The sequence below is a fragment of the Heterodontus francisci genome, chromosome 14 (genome assembly GCF_036365525.1).
Source record: "Heterodontus francisci isolate sHetFra1 chromosome 14, sHetFra1.hap1, whole genome shotgun sequence".
NCBI classification, from domain to species: domain Eukaryota; kingdom Metazoa; phylum Chordata; class Chondrichthyes; order Heterodontiformes; family Heterodontidae; genus Heterodontus; species Heterodontus francisci.
This window is the reverse complement of record NC_090384.1, coordinates 29363182-29389036: the sequence shown is the minus strand read 5'-3', so window position 1 is coordinate 29389036 and position 25855 is coordinate 29363182. Positions and strand designations below refer to the sequence as shown.

General features: G+C 42.1%; 1 protein-coding gene across 1 annotated transcript in view; it reads left to right on the top strand.

Annotated features, from left to right (window-relative positions):
• LOC137376894 (histone-lysine N-methyltransferase PRDM9-like) overlaps positions 1-25561 on the top strand; it is a 34001-nt gene extending 8440 nt beyond the window's left edge. Inside the window, exons 4-6 of the mRNA XM_068045852.1 lie at positions 3528-3583; positions 3837-4030; positions 20016-25561. Of these exons, the coding sequence (XP_067901953.1) occupies positions 3528-3583; positions 3837-4030; positions 20016-21043 (1278 nt within the window). The 3' untranslated portion in view covers positions 21044-25561. The remainder of the gene's footprint in view (positions 1-3527; positions 3584-3836; positions 4031-20015) is intronic.
• The last annotated feature ends 294 nt before the right edge of the window (positions 25562-25855 follow it).

The following is a 25855-nucleotide window of genomic DNA, read 5'->3' as shown; positions in this document are numbered from 1 at the left end:
ATGTGGCAGGGGGTTGGGAACCAAATGAGGAGGTCAGTGGACAGTAAGGAGGTAGTAACTAAAGCCTCTAAGGAACTAGATAATGAAGTCAGCGTGACAAAGGGAAAGAGTAGGCAGGGAGCAGATGATGAAAGCAAAGGGACTGGTGGTCTGAGGTGTATTTGTTTTAATGCAAGAAGTGTAGTAGATAAGGCAGATGAACTTAGGGCTTGGATTAGTACCTGGGAGTATGATGTTATTGTTATTACTGAGACTTGGTTAAGGGAAGGGCATGATTGGCAACTAAATATCCCAGGATATCGATGCTTCAGGCGGGATAGAGAGGGAGGTAAAAGGGGTGGAGGAGTTGCAGTACTGGTCAAGGAGGATATCACAGCTGTGCTGAAGGAGGGCACTATGGAGGACTCGAGCAGTGAGGCAATATGGGCAGATCTCAGAAATAGGAAGGGTGCGGTAACAATGTTGGGGCTGTACTATAGGCCTCCCAACAGCGAGCGTGAGATAGAGGTACAAATATGTAAACAGATTATGGAAAGATGTAGGAGCAACAGGGTGGTGGTGATAGGAGATTTTAATTTTCCCAACATTGACTGGGATTCACTTAGTGTTAGAGGTATAGATGGAGCAGAATTTGTAAGGAGCATCCAGGAGGGTTTTCTAGAGCAGTATGTAAATAGTCCAACTCGGGAAGGGGCCATACTGGACCTGGTGTTGGGGAATGAGCCCGGCCAGGTGGTTGAAGTTTCAGTAGGGGACTACTTTGGGAATAGTGATCACAATTCCGTAAGTTTTAGAATACTCATGGACAAAGACGAGAGTGGGCCTAAAGGAAGAGTGCTAAATTGGGGAAGGCCAACTATACCAAAATTTGGCAGGAGCTGGGGAATATAGATTGGGAGCAGCTGTTTGAAGGTAAATCCACATTTGATATGTGGGAGGCTTTTAAAGAGAGGTTGATTAGCGTGCAGGAGAGACATGTTCCTGTGAAAATGAGGGGTAGAAATGGCAAGATTAGGGAACCATGGATGACAGGTGAAATTGTGAGACTAGCTAAGAGGAAAAAGGAAGCATACATAAGGTCTAGGCGGCTGAAGAAAGACGAAGCTTTGGAAGAATATCGGGAATGTAGGACCAATCTGAAACGAGGAATTAAGAGGGCTAAAAGGGGTCATGAAATATCTTTAGCAAACAGGGTTAAGGAAAATCCCAAAGCCTTTTATTCATATATAAGGAGCAAGAGGGTAACTAGAGAAAGGATTGGCTCACTCAAGGACAAAGGAGGAAAGTTATGCGTGGAGTCAGAGATTCTAAACGAGTACTTTGCATCGGTATTCACCGAGGAGAGGGACATGACAAATGTTAGGGACAGATGTTTGATTACTCTAGGTCAAGTCGGCATAAGGAGGGAGGAAGTGTTGGGTATTCTAAAAGGCATTAAGGTGGACAAGTCCCCAGGTCCGGATGGGATCTATCCCAGGTTACTGAGGGAAGCGAGAGAGGAAATAGCTGGGGCCTTAACAGATATCTTTGCAGCATCCTTAAACACGGGTGAGGTCCCGGAGGACTGGAGAATTGCTAATGTTGTCCCCTTGTTTAAGAAGGGTAGCAGGGATAATCCAGGTAATTATAGACCGGTGAGCCTGACGTCAGTAGTAGGGAAGCTGCTGGAGAAGATACTGAGGGATAGGATCTATTCCCATTTGGAAGAAAATGGGCTTATCAGTGATAGGCAACATGGTTTTGTGCAGGGAAGGTCATGTCTTACCAACTTAATAGAATTCTTTGAGGAAGTGACGAAGTTGATTGATGAGGGAAGGGCTGTAGATGTCATATACATGGACTTCAGTAAAGCGTTTGATAAGGTTCCCCATGGTAGGCTGATGGAGAAAGTGAAGTCGCATGGGATCCAGGGTGTACTAGCTAGATGGATAAAGAACTGGCTGGGCAACAGGAGACAGAGAGTAGCAGTGGAAGGGAGTTTCTCAAAATGGAGACGTGTGACCAGTGGTGTTCCACAGGGATCCGTGCTGGGACCACTGTTGTTTGTGATATACATAAATGATTTGGAGGAAAGTATAGGTGGTCTGATTAGCAAGTTTGCAGACGACACTAAGATTGGTGGAGTAGCAGATAGTGAAGGGGACTGTCAGAGAATACAGCAGAATATAGATAGATTGGAGAGTTGGGCAGAGAAATGGCAGATGGAGTTCAATCAGGGTAAATGCGAGGTGATGCATTTTGGAAGATCCAATTCAAGAGTGAACTATACAGTAAATGGAAAAGTCCTGGGGAAAATTGATGTACAGAGAGATTTGGGTGTTCAGGTCCATTGTTCCCTGAAGGTGGCAACGCAGGTAAATAGAGTGGTCAAGAAGGCATACGGTATGCTTTCCTTCATCGGACGGGGTATTGAGTGCAAGAGTTGGCAGGTCATGTTACAGTTGTATAGGACTTTGGTTCGGCCACATTTGGAATACTGCGTGCAGTTCTGGTCGCCACATTACCAAAAGGATGTGGATGCTTTGGAGAGGGTGCAGAGGAGGTTCACCAGGATGTTGCCTGGTATGGAGGGCGCTAGCTATGAAGAGAGGTTGAGTAGATTAGGATTATTTTCATTAGAAAGGCGGAGGTTGAGGGGTGACCTGATTGAGGTGTACAAAATCATGAGAGGTATAGACAGGGTGGATAGCAAGAAGCTTTTTCCCAGAGTGGGGGATTCAAACACTAGGGGTCATGAGTTCAAAGTGAGAGGGGAAAAGTTTAGGGGGGCTATGCATGGAAAGTTCTTTACGCAGAGGGTGGTGGGTGCCTGGAACGCGTTGTCAGCGGAGGTGGTAGATGCGAACACGATAGCGTCTTTTAAGATGTATCTAGACAGATACATGAATGGGCAGGAAGCAAAGAGATACAGACCCTTAGAAAATAGGCGACATGTTTAGGTAGAGGATCTGGATCAGCGCAGGCTTGGAGGGCCGAAGGGCCTGTTCCTGTGCTGTAATTTTCTTTGTTCTTTGATCTATTCACCTCTTATTGCCAAGAGCACACGTGTGCGGCCTTTGCCAATGTCGGTCGCTTGGAGCTGTGCAAAAATGGCCCAGAGATTAGTCTCCCTTCAATTTTCCTTCTGCCTCTGGGGAAGCACCGAGCACCTACTTGCCATCGCTCATATTATCCATAATGATGCACGTGAGATGTAGAACTCCCTGTGTGGGGAAAGTGGTAGGTCCTACTCTATGTTGAAATATCCCTCTTTTTCATACGCATAGAAGTGCAAGGAGTGAGCAGCTGACTTGACCCCTGAACGCTTTCAATGCTGCTGCTGAGTAAGTTTCCAGGAAGTGCAAAGAAGTGACTGTCCCTGAAGTATTCCATCCTTCACTGAGAAGTTGCCACACAGAGAAGCATGTTCTAAGGATGGGCTCCAGCTCAGCTGTTCGGAGCTCCAGTGTACTGCACTTCCATATCTTGATGCTACTGTAGGTGTTATTACTTAAAATAACTTTCTTGCCATCCTTTCTTTAATGTAGATGCGCCATTTTGCTGTGAAATGCAAGTCCAAAGAGTCCGAATCAAACTGGATGAGGTATGATATACAGAACATTTTGTGTGGAAAGTTGTGCTGGAGGAATCTAAAGCTGATAACTGAAAGCCCTTCACAGCTTTAAAAATACTTGGACTTGCTATCATATAACGAAAGGGGCTTCTTCTAATGGAATGCATGATGTGTGCTCAGCTTTCAGTCTGCAGTCTGTAAATGCATGTTCCCTTCCCTTTTTGAAGTATTTATACTTGATTATTGCATAAATCTTCAGTGATGATAACCTTTGGGCTTTCAGGTACGTCAACTCTGCCAGGAATAGGGCTGAGCAAAATGCAGTTCCTTTCCTGTACAAGGACCTGGTGTATTTCCGTGTGTGCAAGTCTATAGAGCCGGGCTCGGCGCTGCTGGTGTGGTTTGGTGAAAGGGACGCTGGTCAAACTGAGGCCTGGGAGAGCCCGTCGAAGACTACAGATTCCGAGATGGACTGTGGTGAGTAAATGGTTTAAAGGGAATAGATATGTGGGGAAGAGGTTGGGGAAAGTGTTTTCTGCATTTAGAAAAACCCAACTGTTTGGGAATGACTTCCCTTTGTCTTCTTGCTGACGAAAACGGTTAGGCCAGATGAGCTGTCACAAATGCTGATAATTTAAACCTGTTCCATGACATCATTTATATTTGGTGACTTTTGTTAGTTATGTTGTGCAGCATTATCTGACATGAGGGACTCACTGCCTTCCCAGTTTGCATTTACGGCAATGCAAAGTGTCAGCCTTGGCTTAGTGGCAGTATTCTTGCCTCTGAATCAGAAGGTTGTGGTTTCAGATCCCACTCCAGATACTTGAGCACAAAATCCAGACTGACACTTCTACAGTGGGAGTGGTGCACTGTTGGAGGTGCTGTCTGCCTTCTCAGATGGGCATAAAAGATCCCATGATACTAGTTTGAAGAAGAGGAGGGGAGTACTCTCTACTGTCCTGACCAATATTTATCCCTCAGCCAACATCACTGAAACAGACTATCAGGTCTGTTACATTGCTTCTTGAGGGACCTTGTTGTGCTCAAATTGGCTACTGAATTTCACCATATTACACCCAGTAACTACTCTTCAAAAATATTTCATTGGCTTTGAAGTGCTTTGGGATGTCCTGAGGTTATGAAAGGTGCAATACAATGCAAGTCCTTTTCTTTTAACTGAAATGTTGAATGTGTTAATTTTTTCAGTCTTTCTTTGGCTTCTCTTCTGAATGGCTGATTGATACTGCAGTGCAGATACCCACATCTGCACACTTTCTCATTGGCAGCATTGGAGACTGGGTGCATTGGCCTTCTTTTCCTTTCCATCTTCCTTGTCCTGGAACATTGAACCCAGTTTTAGTGCTTTCTGGGATCAATTTTGGGTCTGTTCTCTGTGGCTTTGGTCTACAGCACATGTTGCAGTGACTTATTAAGCCACTCATCATGCCTGTGCTAGCTCTTTCATAGAGCTATCCAGTTAATCCCACTCCCCTGCTCTTTCCCTATAGCAGTTCTGTAAACTTTTCCCTTTAGTTATTTATCCAATTCTCTTGAATGTTACTACTGAATATTCTCTTACCACACTTTCAGGTAGTGCATTCCAGATCATAACAATACGCCACTGGAAAAAAAGTTTCCTCAGGACGCCTTTGGCTCTTTACCAATCACCTAAAATCTGTGTCTTCTGGTTATTGGCCCTTCTGCTACTGGAAATATTTTTATTTCGAGATACAGCACTGAAACAGGCCCTTCGGCCCACTGAGTCTGTGCCGACCAACAACCACCCATTTATACTAATCCCACATTAATCCCATATTCCCTACTACATCTCCACCATTCTCTTACCACCTACCTACACTAGGGACAATTTACAATGGCCAGTTTACCTATCAACCTGCAAGTCTTTGGCTGTGGGAGGAAACTGGAGCACCCGACGGAAACCCACGCAGTCACATGGAGAACTTGCAAACTCCGCACAGGCAGTACCCAGAGCTGAACCCGGGTCGCTGGAGTTGTGAGGCTGCAGTGCTAACCACTGCACCACTGTGCCGCCCAGAAATAGTTTCTCTTTATTTACTTGATCAAAATCCTTACTGATTTTTGAATGCCTCTACCAAATCTCCTCTTAACCTTCTCAGCTCTAAGGAGAACAATCCCACTTTCTCTAGTCTCTCCAAATAATGAAGTCCCTCATTGATGGTACTATTCCAGTAAATCTCTTCTGCACCCTCTCCATACTTTGATGTTCTTCCTAAAGCATGATACCTGTGTGGTACCCAGAATTGAACACAGTACCCCAGCTGATCCTAACCATTGTTTTGTAAAAGCTTATGTAATCCCCATGGAGACCAACAACAAATTTTTTAAAAATTAAATCGACCAACTGACTCCCAGTTTAGGAAACCACGCACCCAAACAGACAAGATTTCACTTTTATAAATGTTATTTTAACACTCAGCCAAAACCAACATAAATTAAGCATGAACTAACAGTTAAACCCCCGGTCGATATATGTATCGTAAAGGTTACACGTTAATTAGCAGAAGTATCAATGATAGTTCTTACAGAACTTCAGAATAGTCTTATCAGCAAGGTGGCACTGAACAGTTCCACAGTACAACAAAATGAGGATCCTCCTCAGGTACCTCTTCAAGTTCTGCCCTCCAGGATGCAAATACAGAAGTAATATGGTCCTATCTATAGCAAGTGATGCAACCTTTCCATTAATGGTTCGGTCTTGTCACCTCTCAAACTACCAAGGCCTTGCCCACTACCATCCTGATGGCGTGGTATCACTGATAACTTTTCAGTCACCAAAGAAATCTGCCGTAAGTCATTCACCAATAGTTAACCATCAGTCCAAGCTTCTTTATCGGCAGCAAACTGTTTCAACAGCTTTGTAGACTAATTCTCTCAAAGCCCAGTAACTTGCAGCTCTCAGCTTGTCTCCTTAGAACAATCTGGCTGACTTTCCATCCATTGCAGAGTCCTTCCCAATTCTCCAAAAGTCGTCTTTCTACAAAACACAAAGCAGCCTTTCAGCTGTCTTCCACCTTTTTCAAAAAACCTCTGGTGAAACAACACATCCAGCTTTCCTTTTAGCTGGCTTAACTCTCTGTAGAGTTTTCTTGACAAACTGAAACTAAAACTCCAGTTATGTGCCCTTGGCAAAAAACCAAGCTATTTTTCCTTAGTCACAGGACTGTTTGTCTAACCTGGGTTTGGCTCCCCAGAACTTGGAAACCTTGAGTTTCAATTTCAAATCAGGGACTGTCTCAAAAAAAACCAAACACAAGCTGTACTACATCACACTTAACATAACTCTCTTGCTTTTGTACTCTATACCGCGTATAGTATTAATAAAGCCAAGGATCTTGTGTGCTTTATTAAACAGCCTTCTCAACTGTCCTACCACCCTCAAAGATTTCTATACAGATACCCCCAGGTCTCTCTGTTCCTGCACCCCCTTTACAATTGCACAGTTTCATTTATATTGCCTCCCCTCATTCTTCATACCAAAATGTATCACTTCACGCTTCTCCTTGTTTAGTTTCTACTGCCATGCATGTGCCATTTCATCAGTCTGTCTATGTCCTCCTGAAGTCTGTAACTATCCTCCTCATTGTTTATTCATTGTATCGTCTGCAGATTTTGAAATTATGCCCTGTTTACCCAAGTCCAATTCATTAATATATATTAAAACCCCTGGGGAACACCATTTTATACTTGCCTCCAGTCTGAAAACCAACCATTTACCATTATTCCCTCTCTGCCTTCTGTCCCTTAGCCAATTTTGAACCCATGCTGCCTTTGTCTCTTTAATCCCATGGGCTTTAATTTTGTTAATAAATCTATTATTTGATACTTTGTCAAATGTCTTTTGGAAGTTCATTTATACATCAATCACACCATTCTCAGCAACCCTCTGCATTACTTCATCAAAGAACACAATTGGCCATTAACAAATCCTTACTGACTTTCATTTATTAGCCCATACTATTCCAAGTGCCAATTAATTTTATCCTGAATTTTAGTCTCTAAAAGCGTCCCCACCAACACGTTAGGCTGACTAGCCATTAGTTGCCGAACTTAGCCCTCTTCCCTTTTTTAAACAGGTGTGTAACATTTACAATTCGCCCATCCTCTGGTAACGCCCCTAATATCTAAGGAGGATTGGAAAATTGTGGTCAGAGTCTCCACAATTTCCACCCTACTTCCCTCAGTAACCTAGTATGCATCCCATCTGGACCAGGTGACTTTTCCACTTTGAGGACTGGCAACCTTTTAAGTACTTCCTCTTTATTTTTATCATATCCAATATCACTATTCCTCGTCCTTTACTGCTACATTGGCATCATCCTCTGCAAAGTATTCATTTAGTGCCACAGCCATACCCTTTAATTTCACAAGAAGATCTTTTGTGCTCTTTAATTGGCCCCACCCTTCCTTTGAGTACCTTTAACTATTTATGTATGTATAGAAGACATTTGGGTTTCCTTAACCCATACTCTCTCTTTGCCTCTCTTATTCAATGTTTATCGATCTTGTCTGTACTTTCTATATTCAGCTTGGTTTTCTACTGTGTTATGAACCTGACAATTTTCATAAGCCTTCTTTATCTTACTCATTTTCCTCTCTAGATCTTTAGTCACCCGGGAAGCTCTAGCTTTGGATGCCCTCCCTTTCCTCCACATGCGAATATGTCTATTCCGTACCTGAATCATCTCTTCTTTGAAGGCATCCATTGTTCAGTTACTGTTCTCCCTACTAGTTTTTGATTCCAATCCATCTGAGCCAGATCCCTTCTCAACTCACTGAAGTTAGCCCTCCTCCAGCTAAATATTTTTATGCTTGATTGTACCTTGTCCTTTTCCATAACTGTTTTAAACCTGATGATATTATGATCTCCCAGTGAAACATGCTCCAATTGCCCCACATCCGAGAACTAAATCCAGCACTGTTTCCTTCCTCATTGGGCTGAAAACATACTGATCGAGAAAATTCTTCTGTACACATTTCAGGAACTCTGACCCCCTTTGCCCTTTACACTGTCACTATGCCAGTCTATATGAGGATAATTGAAGTCGCCCATTATCATACACTGAAATTGCATCTTTCTGTAACTGCTGGCAAATTTGCTCCTCTATCTTCTTCCCACTATTTGATAGCCTATAGTGTACACCCAGTAGCATAATAACTCTTTTTGATTCTTTAATTCTATACAAATAGACTCAGTCTTTGGCCCTTCAACATCCCTCTTCAATGATTTTTTTTATCAATACAGCCACAACCACCTCTCCCCCCACCCCCCCCAATCAATGTTTTTTCCTTCCCTATCTTTCCTGAATACTTTGTAGCCAGGAATATTAAGTTCTCAATCCTCCCTTTCTTTGAGCCAGCTCTTGTTATTGCCATTTATCATAGTTCCACATGGTGACTTGTGCCTGCAGCTCTCTAATCTTATTTACCCCCCTCCACACATTTATGTACACGCAGTAGAAAACCATCTTAGACAGCCACACATTTGTGCCATGTCTGATCCCTCCCATTTCTGAACACTTCTTTTCTCTAGAGCTATTTGCCACTCCGTCATCTCTGCTTCTTGTTTCTCCATTCCAATATTTCATCATGATTCCTAACGCTGCCAAATTAATTTAAAGCCTCTCCCACAGTCCCGCAAGGACATTGGTTCCAGCTGTATTGAGGTACAGCCCTTCTACATTGAACAGGTCCTTCCTGCCTCAGAATTGTCCCAAAGCCCCAGAACCTGAAGCTCTCTCTTCTGCACCATTTCTCCAGCCACATGTTAACCTTGTTTATCCTATAATTTGTATACTCGTTAGCATATTGCACTGGGAATAATCCAGAGATTATTACCTTTTGAGTCCCTGCTTTTTAACTTTCTCCCTAGCTCCTGAAATTCTGACTGCAGGACGTCAGCCCACTTCCTATGTCATTTGTTCCCATGTGGACCACAACTTCTGGCTGTTCCACTTGGCCTCTCAAAATATTCTGCACCCTCTCAGTGATATCCTTTACCGTAGCACTAGGGAGGCAACATGCAATGCTGGACTCGCATCAGCAGTTTCAGAAACCCCTGACTATCAAAGCCTCTATGCCTACTTGTTATGAACACCGGACTTTGTAGCATGATGATGTTTTAAAAACTGAGATTTTTAATGTAGTGTAAGATGGAGACAGAGAAGTCATGTGACCTCACATCAACTCTGCTTAAAGACAAGACAGGAATCATGGTTACCAGGATAACAAGGAGCCCAGATCAAAGACCCTTTTGAAAATCAGAGAATGCTAGGTTATAACACCTGATGGGCAATGGGTTTCACTTTCCCAGACTCTCAGATCGTAAACAAGGAGCCAGTGGCACTGAAATGCAAATACAAGTTACCTTGGAAACCTGGAAACAAAGGAAGGCCCGGGTGGTTCTGCAGTGGCCAAACCTAATGGCTCTGCATATTGAAAAAACAAATGACTATTGACTTTCTGATTCTGGATAAATTCTACAGACTTTGAGAAATCTGCAGGCTGAGGAAGACCAGATGACAACAGCCAGCATTGGCAGCCTCAAGGGAGAGAGAAAGGGAACACCTGCTCTTGGAACACTGATACAGCGAAAGGCTGCAAAGACTTGAACCTGATTTGAAAGTTGAGGTTTGCGGAGAAGGAAAAGACCAACAGGATCACAGGAGATTTCCATATTCACGGAAGTCCAGGTTGAAAGTACTCGGAAGAAGTGAGAAAAGAGGACATTGACTTTGAGAAGGTCTGGGAAGTCTAACCCATTGCAACTGGGAGGAGTTTGGGACTTTTAGCTGCAAAGATTTCACTTCAAGGAGGACTGTGTGATGTATAACGTGGTGTGAACTTTTCAAGTGCTTTAATAAGTGAAGAAAATACTTTTCTCTGTAACTTGGAGTATTAGCTACTTACAAAGTACTATTTAATGGTGATTTTTAGTTTAGTTATAATAAAAGTCTTAAAACATGAAATCTGGTCATGTAATTCTTTAAATTGGTCTGGGGAGTTCATATATCGTCTTTTAATGTTAACAATCTCACTGAGGTCATAACAAATTGGGAGTTCATCTGGGATATGGATTCAGAGGTTGTAAAATGGGAACATTGGAATTTGCTAGAATTTAAACTAACAAGATTTCACATTTACTTTGGGTTCGGTGGAAAATCAACATGTGTACCATTACTGTACAAGAGTTTGTTAAGAGCGAAGATTTGACTCTCGGTATATTACAATAGTTGAGAAAGGTCGATTTGGTTGTTATATCAGCACATGTGGATATTAGTATAAGCGCAGGGAAGCGGAGATCATCCAAGAATTGTTTGCTTGCTTGAAGCTGTTGAAAGAAGAGGATGTTTCTACTAGTGTTCAAGAGAAGCTGAGATTGGAAAGAGAAAAGGCAAGAGAAGAAAAAGAAAAGGAAAGAGAGGAAAGGGAAAAAGAAAGACAGGAAAGGGAAAGAGACAGATGATTACAATTTGACATCAGAAAACCTGAATTCGAAAGAGAATGGGAAGAAAAAGAGATCAAGAAATGCGAAAATTGACAGACTACAAAGTGAGAATGGAAAAGCTCAAAGTCGGTGGGCGTGCATCGGGGGTGAAAATTGAGGATGACCCAGATGAAACTTCTCGTAGTTTTGACTTGGCCAGGAATATTCACTTAGTGCCTAAATTCAGTGAGGAAGGCGTTGAAATGCATTTTGTGTCCTTTGAAAAAATTGCTGTGAAGTTACAATGGCCAAAAGAAAGTTGGACAATTTTATTGACAAGTGTGTTCGTGGGAAAAGTGTTAGAGCAAAATCAACACTTTTGGAGGAACAGTCAAGTGACTATGAAATGGTTAAAACTGTAGTTCTCAATGCTTATGAGTTGGTACTGAGGCTTCAGACAAAAATTGGTGAATTTTAAAAAAGAAACAAGGCCAGACATTTATGGAATTTGCTAGAGAGAAGGAAATGATATTTGATCGGTGCTATAGGTCCTTGAAGATTGAGCAAGACTTTGAAAGCCTTAGGGAAGTAATCCTAATAGAAGAATTTAAAAATAGTATCCCTTCGGAATAAGGTCCCATCCGGAAGAACATAAAGTTAGTAAAATAAGGAATGCCACTGCAACGGCAAATGATTACGAATTGACCCACAAAAGCAGTAGTTACAGTCCCCAGTTTGGAAATTTTCAGAGAAGTTGGAAAGAAAGGAAGGTTGATAATGAGAAGAGATTTGGTTTTAGTGAGAGAAAGTGTATAGGAGAGGGTACAGGCAATACCCAGAGTAGTACAAAGGATAGTCAGGAGACTAGGGTTGAGTCAAAAGGGCCAATATGTTATTTTTATCATAAAAGAGGACATATAAAATCAGAATGCTGGAAGTTAAAAGGCAAACGGGTAGCTGTGGTAGGTTTACCGAAAGCCTGTCCTAAGAAGGATGCCCCAATAGATGGTGCTGTTGACAGCCCAGTGGCTTTGGCCGTGTTGAATAATAAGCAGAGGTGTTCTCCCATGGGTGCTAAGAACTAGATCATGACACGGAAGGTTATAGCAGTTTTGTTTTTAAGGGTAAGGTGTCCCCTTATCTGTTGGATGAGGTCAGCAAGCAATTGTGCTGCTTAGAGATACAGAGGCAATCCAGTCATTATTGATGGCAAAGGATGCAAATTTTCCCCCAAGTAGTGCAATGAATGTGAAAGTCATAGTGCGGGGCAAAGAATGGGGGGGTTATTTATCCATTCCATTGCATAAGCTTAATTTACACTGTGGTTTAGTCACCAATCCAGTGGAAATCGTCCCTGATTTGCATATTGTTACAACCAAGGCTGGAGGAGAGCACTGTCTTTCTCTAGTTCCAATTGTTCACAGGTCACAACATATATTGAAATGTTTTACTCAGTTACCGATACAGCCAATTATATACTTTATTTTAGTTTCAGAATAAATTCCACCAACTAGGTTTCTTTAATAAACAACAAAAATATTAATTTATTATAAAACAAAACTTATTCAATAAAGATGCAAACTTTGTTAACACACAGGTTGAAATATGAAAGTTCCCTTCTAAATGAACCCAACATACAGGTACACACACATACTGGTTAAAGAAAAAATAAAGAAGTTTTCTCTGCAGAGATCTCTATACAAAAAGGACAAAAAATATTTCGGCCAAATACTTGTTAATTCTTGACGAAAAAGGATAATATATAGGATGTAACAGCTGGTCCTTTATTCTGGTGTCCAAATACGTATAGACGGCAGTCACTGGGATCTTTTTGGAGCAGTTCTTTTCAGGCGACGTCGAGGATTAGTCTGGCAGGCTTTCCAGGAGAATCACTGCATCAGCTATCTCACTGGATTCTCAGTGTTTCTTAAAGAGGTGGAAAAAGAATGAGCTGGTGGCTTCTCTCTTAGCAGGCTGACCGCCAACTGAACCAAAACAATATCCAAAATGAAACCAACTCTTGACCACCATAAATCTTGACAAGTCAGTGCTCTGTAAACAACTCCCAGAAGTCATCTTAAGTAAATAGCAGGAGCTTTGCTTAAGACATGTGACTTCCCGTAAGAGTTTGTTTTTAAACAAAGCCCCAAGTCCTTCCGGTGACATTTTTTTTAAAGAAAAAACAAAGTCCACATGTATGGAATCTCTTCAGTCTTTCAAATGAATCAATTTCCACAATTTTTAAACACAAGTGCTGAAAAAATATTTTTAAAATGGAAGCAATTTCATAACAATATTGAAGGGTGGATTTGTTGCTAGGGAATGACTTAGTTGATATCTCCAGTAGTTTCGGAAAAGTTAGTTGAGGTTGCTGAAACGGAACATTTGCAGGAGGAATTTCCTGGAATATTCCCAAATTGTGTGGGAACAGGATCCCAGGCTCATCGGATTAAACAAGATGAGAAGGATTCAGTTGTTGTGGCTGAAATATTTTTCAAGGATTTAAATGGGAATGCTGGTGAAAAAGGCTCCAAGGTTAGAAATGGTGAATTGTTTAGCAGATCGTCTTTGATTGAGGCATAACAGGCAGACGCTGACTTAAGAGGTTTGACTGAAATGGCACATTCTGAGGCAGAAGCTGAAAAGGTCCCTAAGTGTTCTTGTGTTAAGAAAGATATTCTATTGAGAAAGTGGAGACCACCCAAGCGGTTCACTGATGAGCATTGGGCTATAGTTCATCAGGTTGTTGTTCGAGATACCGTAGTGAAATTTTGAGAATTGCCCATGAGATCATCGTGACAGATCATGTGGGTATTTCTAAAGACTCAGGCCAGCATAAGACAAAATTTTTATTGGCCAGGCTTGCATTAGGATGTGGTTGAACTTTGCAGAACTTGCCATATATGTGAGGTAGTTGGGAATCCACAGCCTTTGATTAATCCATTGATACCGATGCCTAATTTTGACAAACATAAAAACATAGCAAAATAGGAGCACGAGTAGGCCATTCGGCCCTTCGAGCCTGCACCGCCATTCAATATGATCATGGCTGAACATCCAAACTCAGCAACCTGTTCTCGCTTTCTCCCCATATCCCTTGATCCCTTTAGCCCTAAGAACTATATATAACTCTTTCTTGAATATATTTAATAATTTGGCCTCAACTGCTTTCTGTGGTAGAGAATTCCACAGGTTCACCACTCTCTGGGTGAAGAAATCCCTCCTCACCTCAATGGCTTATCCCTTATCCTTAGACTGTGACCCCTGGTCCTGGACTGCCCCGCCATTGGGAACATCCTTCCTGCATCTAGTCTGTCCAGTCCTGTTGGAATTTTGTAGGTTTCTATGAGATTCCCTCTCATTCTTCTAAACTCTAGCGAATACAAGCCTAATCGACCCAATCTCTCTTCATATTTCACTCCTGCCATCCCAGGAATCAGTCTGGTGAACCTTCGCTGCACTCCCTCCATCGCAAGAACATCCTCCCTCAGATAAGGAGACCAAAACTGCAAACAATAATCCAGATGTGGTCTCACCAAGGCCTTGTATAATTTCAGCAAGACATCCTTGCCCCTGTACTCGAATCCTCTCGCTATGAAGGCCAACATACCATTCGCCTTCTTAACTGCCTGCTGCACCTGCAACTGGTGCACAAGGACTCCCAGGTCTCGCTGCACCTCTCCCTTTCCCAAGCTATCGCCGTTCAGATAATCTGTCGTTCTGTTTTTGCCACCAAAATGGATAACCTCACATTTATCCACATTATATTGCATCTGCCATGTATTTACCCACTCATTTAACCTGTCCAAATCACACTGGAGCTTCTCTGCATCCTCCTCACAGCTCACATTCCCACCCAGCTTTGTGTCGTCTGCAAACTTGGATATATTACATTTAATTCCCTCATCTATATCAATATATGTTGTGAATAGCTGGGGTCCTAGCACTGATCCCTGCGGTACCCCACTAGTCACTGCCTGCCACTCGGAAAAAGACCCGTTTATTCCTACTCTTTGTTTTCTGTCTGCCAACCAGTTCTCCACCCATGTCAGTACCTTACCCCCAATCCCATGTGCTTTAATGTTGCATGCTAATCTCTTATGTGGGACCTTATCGAAAGCCTTCTGAAAGTCCAAATACACCACATTCACTGGTTCTCCCTTATCTATTCTAATAGTTACATCCTCAAAAAATTCCAGTAGATTTGTCAAGCATGATTTCCCTTTCGTAAGTCCATGTTGACTTTGTCTGATTCTGTCATTGTTTTCCAAGTGCTCTGCTATTACATCTTTTATAATGGACTCTAGCATTTTCCTCACTACTGATGTCAGGCTAACCGGTCTATAATTCCCTGTTTTCTCTCTACCTCCTTTTTTAAATAGTGGGGTTACATTAGCTACCCTCCAATCCATTGGAACTGTTCCAGAGTCTATAGAATTTTGAAAAATGACCAGCAATGCATCTACTATTTCTCGGGCCACATCCTTAAGTACTCTGGGATGTAGATTATCAGGCCCTGGGGATTTATCGGCCTTCAATTCCATCAATTTCCCTAACACCATTTCCCTATTAATACTGATTTCATACAGTTCCTCCTTCTCCCTAGACCCTATATTCCTCAACATTTCTGGGAGGTAATTTGTGTCCTCCTTTGTGAAGACAGAACCAAAGTATGTATTTAATTGATCTGCCATTTCTTTGTTCCCCATTTCTGACTGTAAGGGACCCACATTTGTCTTCACTAATCTTTTTCTCTTCACATATCTATAGAAGCTTTTACAGTCAGTTTTTATTTTCTCTGCAAGCTTACTCTCATACTTTATTTTCCCCTTCTTAATCAATCCCTTTGTCCTCCTTTGCTGAATTCTAAACTGCTCCCAATCCTCAGGTTTGCTGCTTGTGCTGGCCATTTTATATTTCTCCTCCTTGGATCTAAAACTATCTCTAGTTTCTTTTGTAAGCCACGGTTGAGCCACCCTTCCTGCTTTATTTTTGCGCCAAACAGGAATGAACAATTGTTGTAATTCATCCATGCGCTCTTTAAATGCTAGCCATTGCCTATCCACTGTCAACCCTTTAAGTAATGTTCCCCAGTCTTTCATAGCCAACTTGCACTTCATACCTGTGAACCGTTTCATAGGGTTTTTGTAGATTGTGTCGGACCCTTACCCACAACTAAGTCAGGTCACAAGTTTTTCCTAACTATCATGGATTTGTTTTCCGAGGCAATACCTTTGAAAAAGATCAGAGTAAAAGTTGTGATTGTGGGTTTAATGCTGTTTTTCACTAGATATGGATTGCCAAAAGAAATACAGTCAGACCGAAGTCAAATTTCATGTCAGGAGTATTTTGAGAGGTCAGGAGTGATTTGGGAGCGAAACAGTTCAAATTGTCTACTTATCACCCACAGTAACTAGCTTTGGAAAGGTATCACCAAACCCTAAAGCGTATGATTAAGGCCTGTTGTTTTGAGTATGCCCTTGATTGGGGTAAGGGCATATCATTGTTATTGTTTGCCACCAAGGACACACCAGACGAGTCCACTGGTTTCAGTCCATTTGAATTTATCTGTGGGCATGAGGTTAGGGGTCCCCTTAAACTCATTAAGGAAAGATTTTTAGCACAGGAAGAGGAAACTACCCTGGTAGATTATGTATCAGAATTTCAAGAGGAACTCACAAAAGCTTGTGAAAGGCCAGAGAACAGCTCAAGATTTCTCAGCATGTGATGAAAAACCAAATGGATAGAGCAGCTAAGACACGTCGTTTTCAACTTGGAAACAAGGTGTGAGTTTTGTTGCCTTTGCCTGGTTTTTGGAAGCTAGGTTCAATGGACCTTACTTCATTAAGAGAAAACTTAATGAGGTGAACTATTTGGTTAGTACCCCAGACAGATGGCAGAGTCAAAGGGTGTGTCATGTGAGTATGTTGAAAAGACACTAGAACTGTGAACCTTGTCAGCCAGTATGACAAATGATAGAAGATGAGGATAGTGTTACTTTTAATGAACTGGATGAAAGGGCAGAGACTGAGAACTCTCAGATTGAACCCCTTGCAGTAAAACTCACAAATACAGAAGTGTTAGAAAGTTTAGATACAGTTCTACACTATCTTTCTGAACAACATAAAAGGGACATAGCTGAGCTGTCAAGAGTTTAAGGCAGTATGTGCAGATAAGCCAGGTCGAACTCCTGGCTAGTCATGGGGTTGATACAGGGATAACTACATCCATTAAACAGAACCCTTATTGACTCAATCCTGATAAATTGACTCTGGTCAGACTAAAGAAGTTTAGTATATGCTAAAGAACGATATAATTGAACCTCGTCAAAATAGCTTAAGTTCTCCAGTTGTGCTGGTACCAAAGCCAGATGATTCCAAAAGATTTTGTATTAATTATTGGAAAGTCAACGCAGTAACCAAAACAGACTCTTATCCAAGCCCACAACTTGAGGATTTTATTGACAGAGTGGTGAATTCAGTCTTTATTAGCAAGATTTTTTTGCTGAAAGGATATTGCTACGTTCCCTTGACTGACCAAGCCAAAGAAATTCCTGCCTTCATGACGTCAGATGGCCTATTATGCCATTTGGTATAAAAAATGCACTGGCCATATTTCAAAGCTTGACTAACCAGGTTATTACTGGACTAAGAAATTGTGTTACGTACATTGATGATATTGGTATACACTGACACCTGGGAGGATCATGTAGAACACGTAAAGGCTCTGTTTGACAAGTTAGAAAATGCCAATTTGTAAAAAGCCTAGTGATGAGTGAGTTTGCCAAGGCTAAGGTCACCTATTTAGGGCATGTTATAGGTCAAGGTCAAGTGTTGAGAAGTTAAGGTTCAAGAGATAATAGACTTTCCAGTCCCCAAGAGATACTACAATTCCTAGGGATGTGTGGGTTCGACCCGAAGTTTGTTCCTAACTTCAGTACAGTAGTTACCCCACTGATGAATTTGTTTTTTTAAAAAATGCGTGTAAAGGTCCAGTGGACAGATTCTTGTCAAATGGAATTTGAGAAATTAAAGGCCATTTTAATAAATGAACCCATCTTAGCGACACCAAATTTTAGCAATCCTTTTAAATTATCTGTTGATGCAGGGTTACTCCAGGATGATGATGCTGGTATTGAACGACCAGTCAGTTATTTCTCTAGAAAACTCGATCAGTACCAGACGAAGTACTCCACTATTGAAAAGGTGGCCTTAGGTCTCGTATTGGCTCTTCAACATTTTGAAGTAGGTGTCAATAATGGGTGAGGGGAAATAACCATTTACACGGATCATAATCCATTAATATTTTTAGAGAAATTCAAGACCAAGAACGCCTGATTATTTCAGTGGACTTTAATGTTAACCATTTGCCCTAAAGGTTGCAGGAAAGAGCAATGTAATTGCCGATGTTCTATCCAGAATTTAAAGAAAGAGTATAATGGAGGAAAACGACTCAGAGATATAAATTAGTGTTGTTACCTGTGTAAGGTGTAAAATGTTAATAATAGAAATGTTTACAATGTTATAAGTTGATAATGTAGAAAAATCATTACTACAATAATGAATTTTCTATTTTTGGGAGGAGGTGTTCTGAACACCGGACTTTGTAGCATGATTATGTTTTAAAAACTGAGATTTTTAATGTAGTGGAAGATGGAGTCAGAGAAGTCATGTGACCTCACATAACTCTGCTGAAAGACACAGAATCTTGGTTACCAGGATAACAAGGAATCCAGATCAAAGACCCTTTTGAAAAGCAGAGAATGCTAGGTTATAACACCTGATTGGCAATGGGTTTCGCTTTCCCAGACTCTGCAGGCTGTAAGGAAGACTAGAAGACAATGACCTGTTGTGGCAGCCTCGAGAGCGAGGGAGCACCTGCTGTCAGAACACTGATACAGCGAAAGGCTGCGAAGACCTGAACCTGATTTGAAAGTTGAGGTTTGCGGATGAGGAAAAGACCAACAGGATCACCAGAGATCGCCTTATTCACTGAAGTCCCCAGGTTGAGAGTGAATGAACAAAGAGGACATTGACTTTGAGAAGGTCTGGGAAATCTAACCCATTGCAACTGGGAGGAGTTTGGGACTTTTAGCTGCAAAGATTTCACTTCAAGGAGGACTGTGATGTATAAATGTAGCGTGAGGTTTTCAAGTGTTTTAATAAGTGAAAAAAATACCTTTCTCAGTAATCTGGAGTATTAGCTACTTACAAAGTACTGTTTAGTTAATGGTGATTTTTATTTTAGTTATAAGTCTTAAAATGTGAAATCTGGTCATGTAATTCTTTAAATTGGTTTGGGGAGTTTATAACTCGTGTTTTAATGTGAATGGTCTCACTGAGGTCATAACACCCTGAATTTCTACACTTTTCTGTGTCCTTTTTGTAGTCATTTGCCTCACAGTGCTTGGATATACTCTAGATTTTATTTCCCCACGGATTACCAATGGGACATTCCTTCAGGAATTATTTTATTTTACATTAAACATCAAGAGTATCATCAAGTATCCATATAAGGAAGGAAACCTTTCCTGATGTGTGCTTCTGGAGCTGAATAAAAGTATAGACAATTGAGGGGCGTACTGATATAGGTGTTAAAACTGATAAAACAATTTGATAAAGTAGATTCAGAGAAGCTATTTCCTCAGGTTTGGGAATCAAGAATGAGGGTCCTAATCTTAAAATTAGTGCCAGCCCATTTAAGAGGAAAATCAGAAAGCGGTTTTTCACAGAGAGGGTAGTGGAAATCTGGAACTCTGTGCCCCAGAAGGGTGGCTGATGGGTTAGTAGGAGCATTCAAGACTGGGATTGATAGATTTATGTTAGGTAAAAGTATTAAGGGATAGGGAGCAAAGGCAGGCAAATGAGGTTAAGGTTCTGATCAGCCATGATTTAATGATGGAACAGGGTCGAGGGGCTGAATGGCCTACTCCTGTTCCAGTTAAAAAGCTATTTTAAAATAAACGTCAGCTGCTTTTGTTTCCTATGTGTCTAGATCTGAACGTTGTGGTGTTAGAAGTCAGTGATGAAGATCAGGAGGAGGATGTTGCCCCTGTGCCTGAAGCTGGGAATGTGACGAGCTTGCCTCCAGGGGCAGATTCACAGTCACAGGCCAGTAAAAAGAACTACAAGTGTGGACAGTGCCCTTACAGTACGAGCCGCCGGGGCCATTTCATCGACCACTGCCGGACCCACACCTCGGTGCGCCCCTTCAAGTGTGACATCTGCAGCAAAGCCTTCAAGCGGATCCAGCACCTCAAGCTGCACATGGACTACCACCGAAACGAGCGGCCCCACAAGTGTGAGGAGTGCGGGAAGGCCTTTGTGCAACCAGGGGATCTCCGCATCCACGGGCGCATCCACAGCGGGGAGAAGCCCCACACGTGCCTGGTCTGTGCCAAGGGTTTCGCTCAGATGGCCAACCTTCGGGCGCACCAGAAGATCCACCTGAACGGCAAGACCCATGTGTGTCTGACGTGCAACAAGTCATACAAGCGGCCTTCCAGCCTCCAGCTCCACCTCCAGACGCACCAGGGCGCTGACAGCTTGGAGTGCCCTGAGTGTGGCAAGCAGTTCAAAGGCAGAGGCGAGCTGCACCGCCACTTGCGTGTTCACACCGGCGAACGGCCCTACCAATGTTCAGACTGCGATAAGTCATTCACCCGGGTGGCCTACCTGGATACCCATCGCTACACCCACACCGGGGTCAAACAGTACTTGTGCAGCGAGTGCGGCAAGGGCTTCAATGACTTTGCCTGCTTTCAGGCACACCTGAGGGCCCACAGGGGTGAGAAGCCTTATGCATGCAGTTACTGTGACAAGGGCTACACTTTGCTGAAGGAGATGAAAAAGCACCAGCGAATTCACACCGGCGAGAGGCCCTTTGCCTGCAGCAAGTGCGGCAAGACCTTCCGGGTCTCGCAGCACCTGAGGAAGCACCTAAATGTCCACAGGAAGAGAGATGCCAAAATGCTGTTGTGCAACCCAGGCTCGGAGACGGAGCTTGGCATACAAGAGACCTAGTACAGATCCATGGATGTTTGACCGTACTGTTTCTCTTTAAACTGTCCAGTGTTTTGGGGGCTGGAGCATGTATTTGGTTAATTACGCAGCTGAGAAAGGATGTGGTTGCCAGTGGCTTCCAGGAGTTTTGAATCCATAATCCATCGTGAGATGAATGGGGGAGTCCTTAGAATTAGACTTGTACTTTTCAATTCAAGACCAGAGCATTTGGGAGAGACGGAGTCATACATCTGCATTCTCACACTGTCTACTGCCACCCTTGATGGGATTGAAGCATTAATCTGATGTTTGTGCAGTTAGCAACCAATTTAGATTGATTAAATTGTGATGCATGAATGAGATAGATAGTTCTAAGTAAAGAATTTTTTTATGTGATTTAATGTTGAAACTGTTCCTATTTTAAAATTCTTCAAAATCATCTGCCTTACCCCATTCCCTCCCCTGCCACTCTGCACCAAAGCAGGGCATCTCTTATGCATTCATCTCCTCACTGAGGCTGCACAGCTTCAAACATTGTGATTTCTTGTTCGTCTCTTCTGAAAAATGTAAATAGCACATTTGCTGAACTTCACAGGATTGGCCCCAGCATCATCTGAAACTCGGCTCCCACGATCCACACAAGTAATGGGCTTGGAGAACTTTATGTTGGGACTGTGGTGTTGGTTGCCTAGCAGCCACCATGCTTCCATACATTAGTGGAAAAAAACTTGACAGTTTATCTTCTCCTGATTTAAATGCGAAGTGGATCAGTTCATGGCATAAGATTCGCAAGAACTGGTAAACAAACTGGAGGGGAGATGAGAATTCTTTCTTTGTGGGACGTTGTTATGATCTGAAATGCACTGCCTGAAATGGTGGTAGAAGCAGATTCAGTAGTAACTTTCAGAAGGGAATTGAATAAATATTTGAAAAGGAAAAGTTTGCAGGGTTATGAGAAAATAGCAGGGGGAGCAGGACTAATTGGATAGCTCTTTCTAAGAGCCAGCACAGGCATGATGGACAGAATATTCTCCTCCTGTGCTGTAATATTCTATGCAGTTGTCAGTCTGGTTGAAGGACAGACACTAGAATGGATCACATGAGAAAACACTGTATTTTGTACAAAAAAGTACTGAAGTACTGTTTGCATGAAATACATTGAGATGCTAATGTGCAATGTCAGGAGTGATTTGACACAGCCGTAATCCCCCTACTCTGAGTAACCAATTTCTATCATTGTCAGCCATGGCTTAGTTAGTAGCACTCTTACCTTTGACTTGAGCACAAAATATAGGCTGGCACTTCAGTGCAGCACTGAGGGAATGCTGCACTGTCAGTGGTACCACCTTTCAGATGAGGCTTTAAAATGAGTCTGCCCTCTCAGGTAGATGGAAATGATCCCATGGCATGATTCAAAAAAGAGCAGGGAAATTCTCCCGTGTCCTTCGCAATATTTATCCCTCAAACAACATCTAAAATGAAGACCACTTCAAAAGCACTTAGTTGGCTGTAAACCACTTTGAGATAGCCTGAGGGTATGACAGGCACTATAGAAATGCAAGTTCTTCTGTCTGTAAGGAGATTCTGAGTGGAGGCTGATTTAGTTTTTTTGAAAGGGGTAAGGGAAAGTGAATTTCAGAGGAAATTTGTTACTATGCTACTCTGTCTATCCCAATTGAGAGTGGTATTGTTTACAGGTGACCTCTTTTGCTCACAGTATGTGGTGGATGATCAGATGAAGGGTCTTTATATCAGACAGGAAAATAATTTTTCTTTTATTCATTCATAGGATGTGGGCATCACTGGCATGGCCAGCATTTATTGCGAATCCCTAATTGCCCTTGATAAGTTGGTGGTGAGCTGTTTTCTTGAACTGCGGAAATCCATGTGGTATAGGTACAGCCACAGTTTTAGGATTTTGACCCAGTGACAGTGAAGAAACAGCGATAGAGTTCCAAGCCAGGATGGTGTGTGGTTTTGAGGAGAACTTGCTGGTGGTGGTGTTCCCATGCATCTGCTGCCCTTTTTCTTCTTAGGTGGTAGAGGTCAAGGGTTTGGGAGGTGCTGTCAGAGGAGCCTTGCTGAGTTGCTGCAGTGCATTTTGTAAATGGTACACACTGCTGTCATTGTGCGCCAGTGGTGGAGGAAATGTTTAAGGTGGTATATGGGGTGCCAGTCAACCAGGCACTTTGTCCTGGATGGTGTCAAGAGTGTTATTGGAGCTGCACTCATCCAGGCAAGTGGAGGGTATTCCATCACACTCCTGATTTGTGCCTCGTAGGTGATGGACAGGCTTTAGGGAGTCAGGAGCTGAGTTACTTGCTGTAGAATTCCCGACCACTGACCTGTTATCAGCACAGTATTTATGTGGCTCGTTCAGTTAAGTTTCTGGTCAATGGTAATCCTCAGGATATTATTTGGGGGGAGGGGGGCTTCAACGATGGTAATGCCATTGAATGTCAAGAGGAGATGGTTAGGCTGTCTCTTGTTAGAGATGGTCACTGTCTGGCACTTGTGTGTTAATGTTAACTTGCCACTTAATCAGCCCAAGCCTGAATGTTGTCCATAACATGACTCCATAACTCTTATGTTTTCACTTCACGAGTACAGTGCAAGCGTTTTACAATAGACCTGAATGTCCGAGGCTGTCTGACATATCCTTTAATTTGAGATTTTTATTGTTGCCTTTCCTGTCTGGGATTCTGCTGCTGCCTCCCTAACCGGGTGATGATAAAAACTGCCTATTTCATTCCAGATGATTAAACATAGCGGCACTGTATTGATTTTAAACTCAGCAGCTCTGCTGAACTCAGGGCTGCAGTATTTGCCAGTTTTCAAATGATTGTGCAGATCCTTCCTGTTTAAAAGCACTGCCATGCTGGTGAATGGAACATGTATTGAACGGAATGTTGGTGTCGTAGTAACAGATGCTTTACCATCACTGGCCTGCAGAAAAGTATGTTTAAACAGAGTGGATGGGGCAGGGTTTAAAGCCGCCCAGGACAGGCTGGCAAATGTAGCAACTAACGCAAATAATCCAGTCTGCAAGTGGAATTTGCAGATGGGCAAGATTTATAACAATAATAGTACACAACATTGAATTTCAAATGAGCCTAGTCGCTTTCAAAGTTTGCAATTGTCTGATTAAAGCAGCATTCACCTCCCTTGTAGACTTGGTTAATGAATTTGCTTTTTGGTTGGGAGATTGTGCTCTAACAATAGAAGGAACGTAAGAACAGGAGGAGACCATTTAGCCCCTTGAACCTGTTCTGCCATTCAATGAGATCATGGCTGGTCTGTGACCTAACTCCATATACCTGGCTTTGCCTCGTATCATTTAATACCTTTGGTTAACAAAAATATGTTGATCTCAGTTTTAAACTTAACAGTTGATCTAGCATCAATTGCCGTTTGCAAAACAAAGTTCCAAACCCCTACTGCCCTTTGCAAGAACTGTTTCCTAATTTCACTCCGGTGGAAGGTCGGGCTCTTATGTTTAGACTATGCCTCTTGTCCTAGATTCCCCAACCAGCAGAAATAGTTTCTCTTTATCTACCCTATCTGTTCCCTTTACTATCTTGAAAACTTCGATCAAATAACCCCATAACCTTCTAAATTCAAGGAAATACAATCCTAGATTGTCTAATCTCTCATTGTAGCTTTCTCCTTGGAGTCCAGGTATCATTCTAGTAAATCTAGGCTGCGCTCCCTCCAAGGCCGAGAAATCCTTCCTAAGGTGTGGTGCACAGAAATGCTCAGAATACTCCAGATGTGGACTAACCAGGGCTTTGTATAGCTGAAGCCTGACATCTACGCCCTTGTGTCCTAGTCCTCTAGATATAAAGGTCAATATTCCATTAGCCTTTTTGATTATTTTCTGTACCTGTTCATGACATTTTAATGATCTATGTACCTGCACCCCGAAGTCGCCTTGGACCACCACTGTTTCCAGCTTTTCACCATTTAGAAAATACCCTGTTCTATCTGTTTAGGTCCAATGTGGATGACCTAACGTTTGCCTCAGTTTTATCCATTCACTTAATCTGTCAGTATCACTCTGTAATTTTATGTTTTCATCTGCACTGCTTACAGTAGACTCCTGGTCATGGGCCACCTGCAATATCTGCTATCTACAGAATGTTGCACGCTATGGAAAGGTCTAAATAAGAACATCAGTTCTAAATGGGACCAAAGATAAGTCAAATCTGAAATGCTGACATCTTCAAACTCTGAGTACAAAGCTTCCATTGCATGATTATTGAGTATAAGTACACTGTTGTAGCGTGCCATGAAGTAGTAGAAAGCACTGAGTAGAAATAATTGGACATTATCTTGTAAATTTCTAATACTTGATTTAAAAAGTAGAATTACAGGTATATGCACTTACTGATGCGGTATGTGGATTTCCTGGTGAAACTGAGACATGCTTCTTGTTTCTGATTTGTGCTACTGCAGCCCTCAAATAGTTAATGGAAAATACAACACAATTAGAAATGTATGGAACCATAAGAAATGTTTATGTTTGCAGGATATAAAAAAATGATGACTTGTAAACCTTGTGATTTATATTTTTATTTTGTTAAAGATGTTGCTTTTAGCACATAAAATATATCAAAGATTGCGGTAGTGGTAAGATGATGATTTACTGAGAGTGCGTGATGCACAATTCTTCCCCATAGGTGGCTTGGTGTAGCATGTTATGGTACTGACCCCCGAATACAATTTGAGCCTCCTCTCTCTGATGAAAATGGCCTTGCACTGTCTTGATAGTATTTGACTATGCGAGCCATCATATCACCCAATGTTACAACTTTGGAGAAACATTTTCATTGC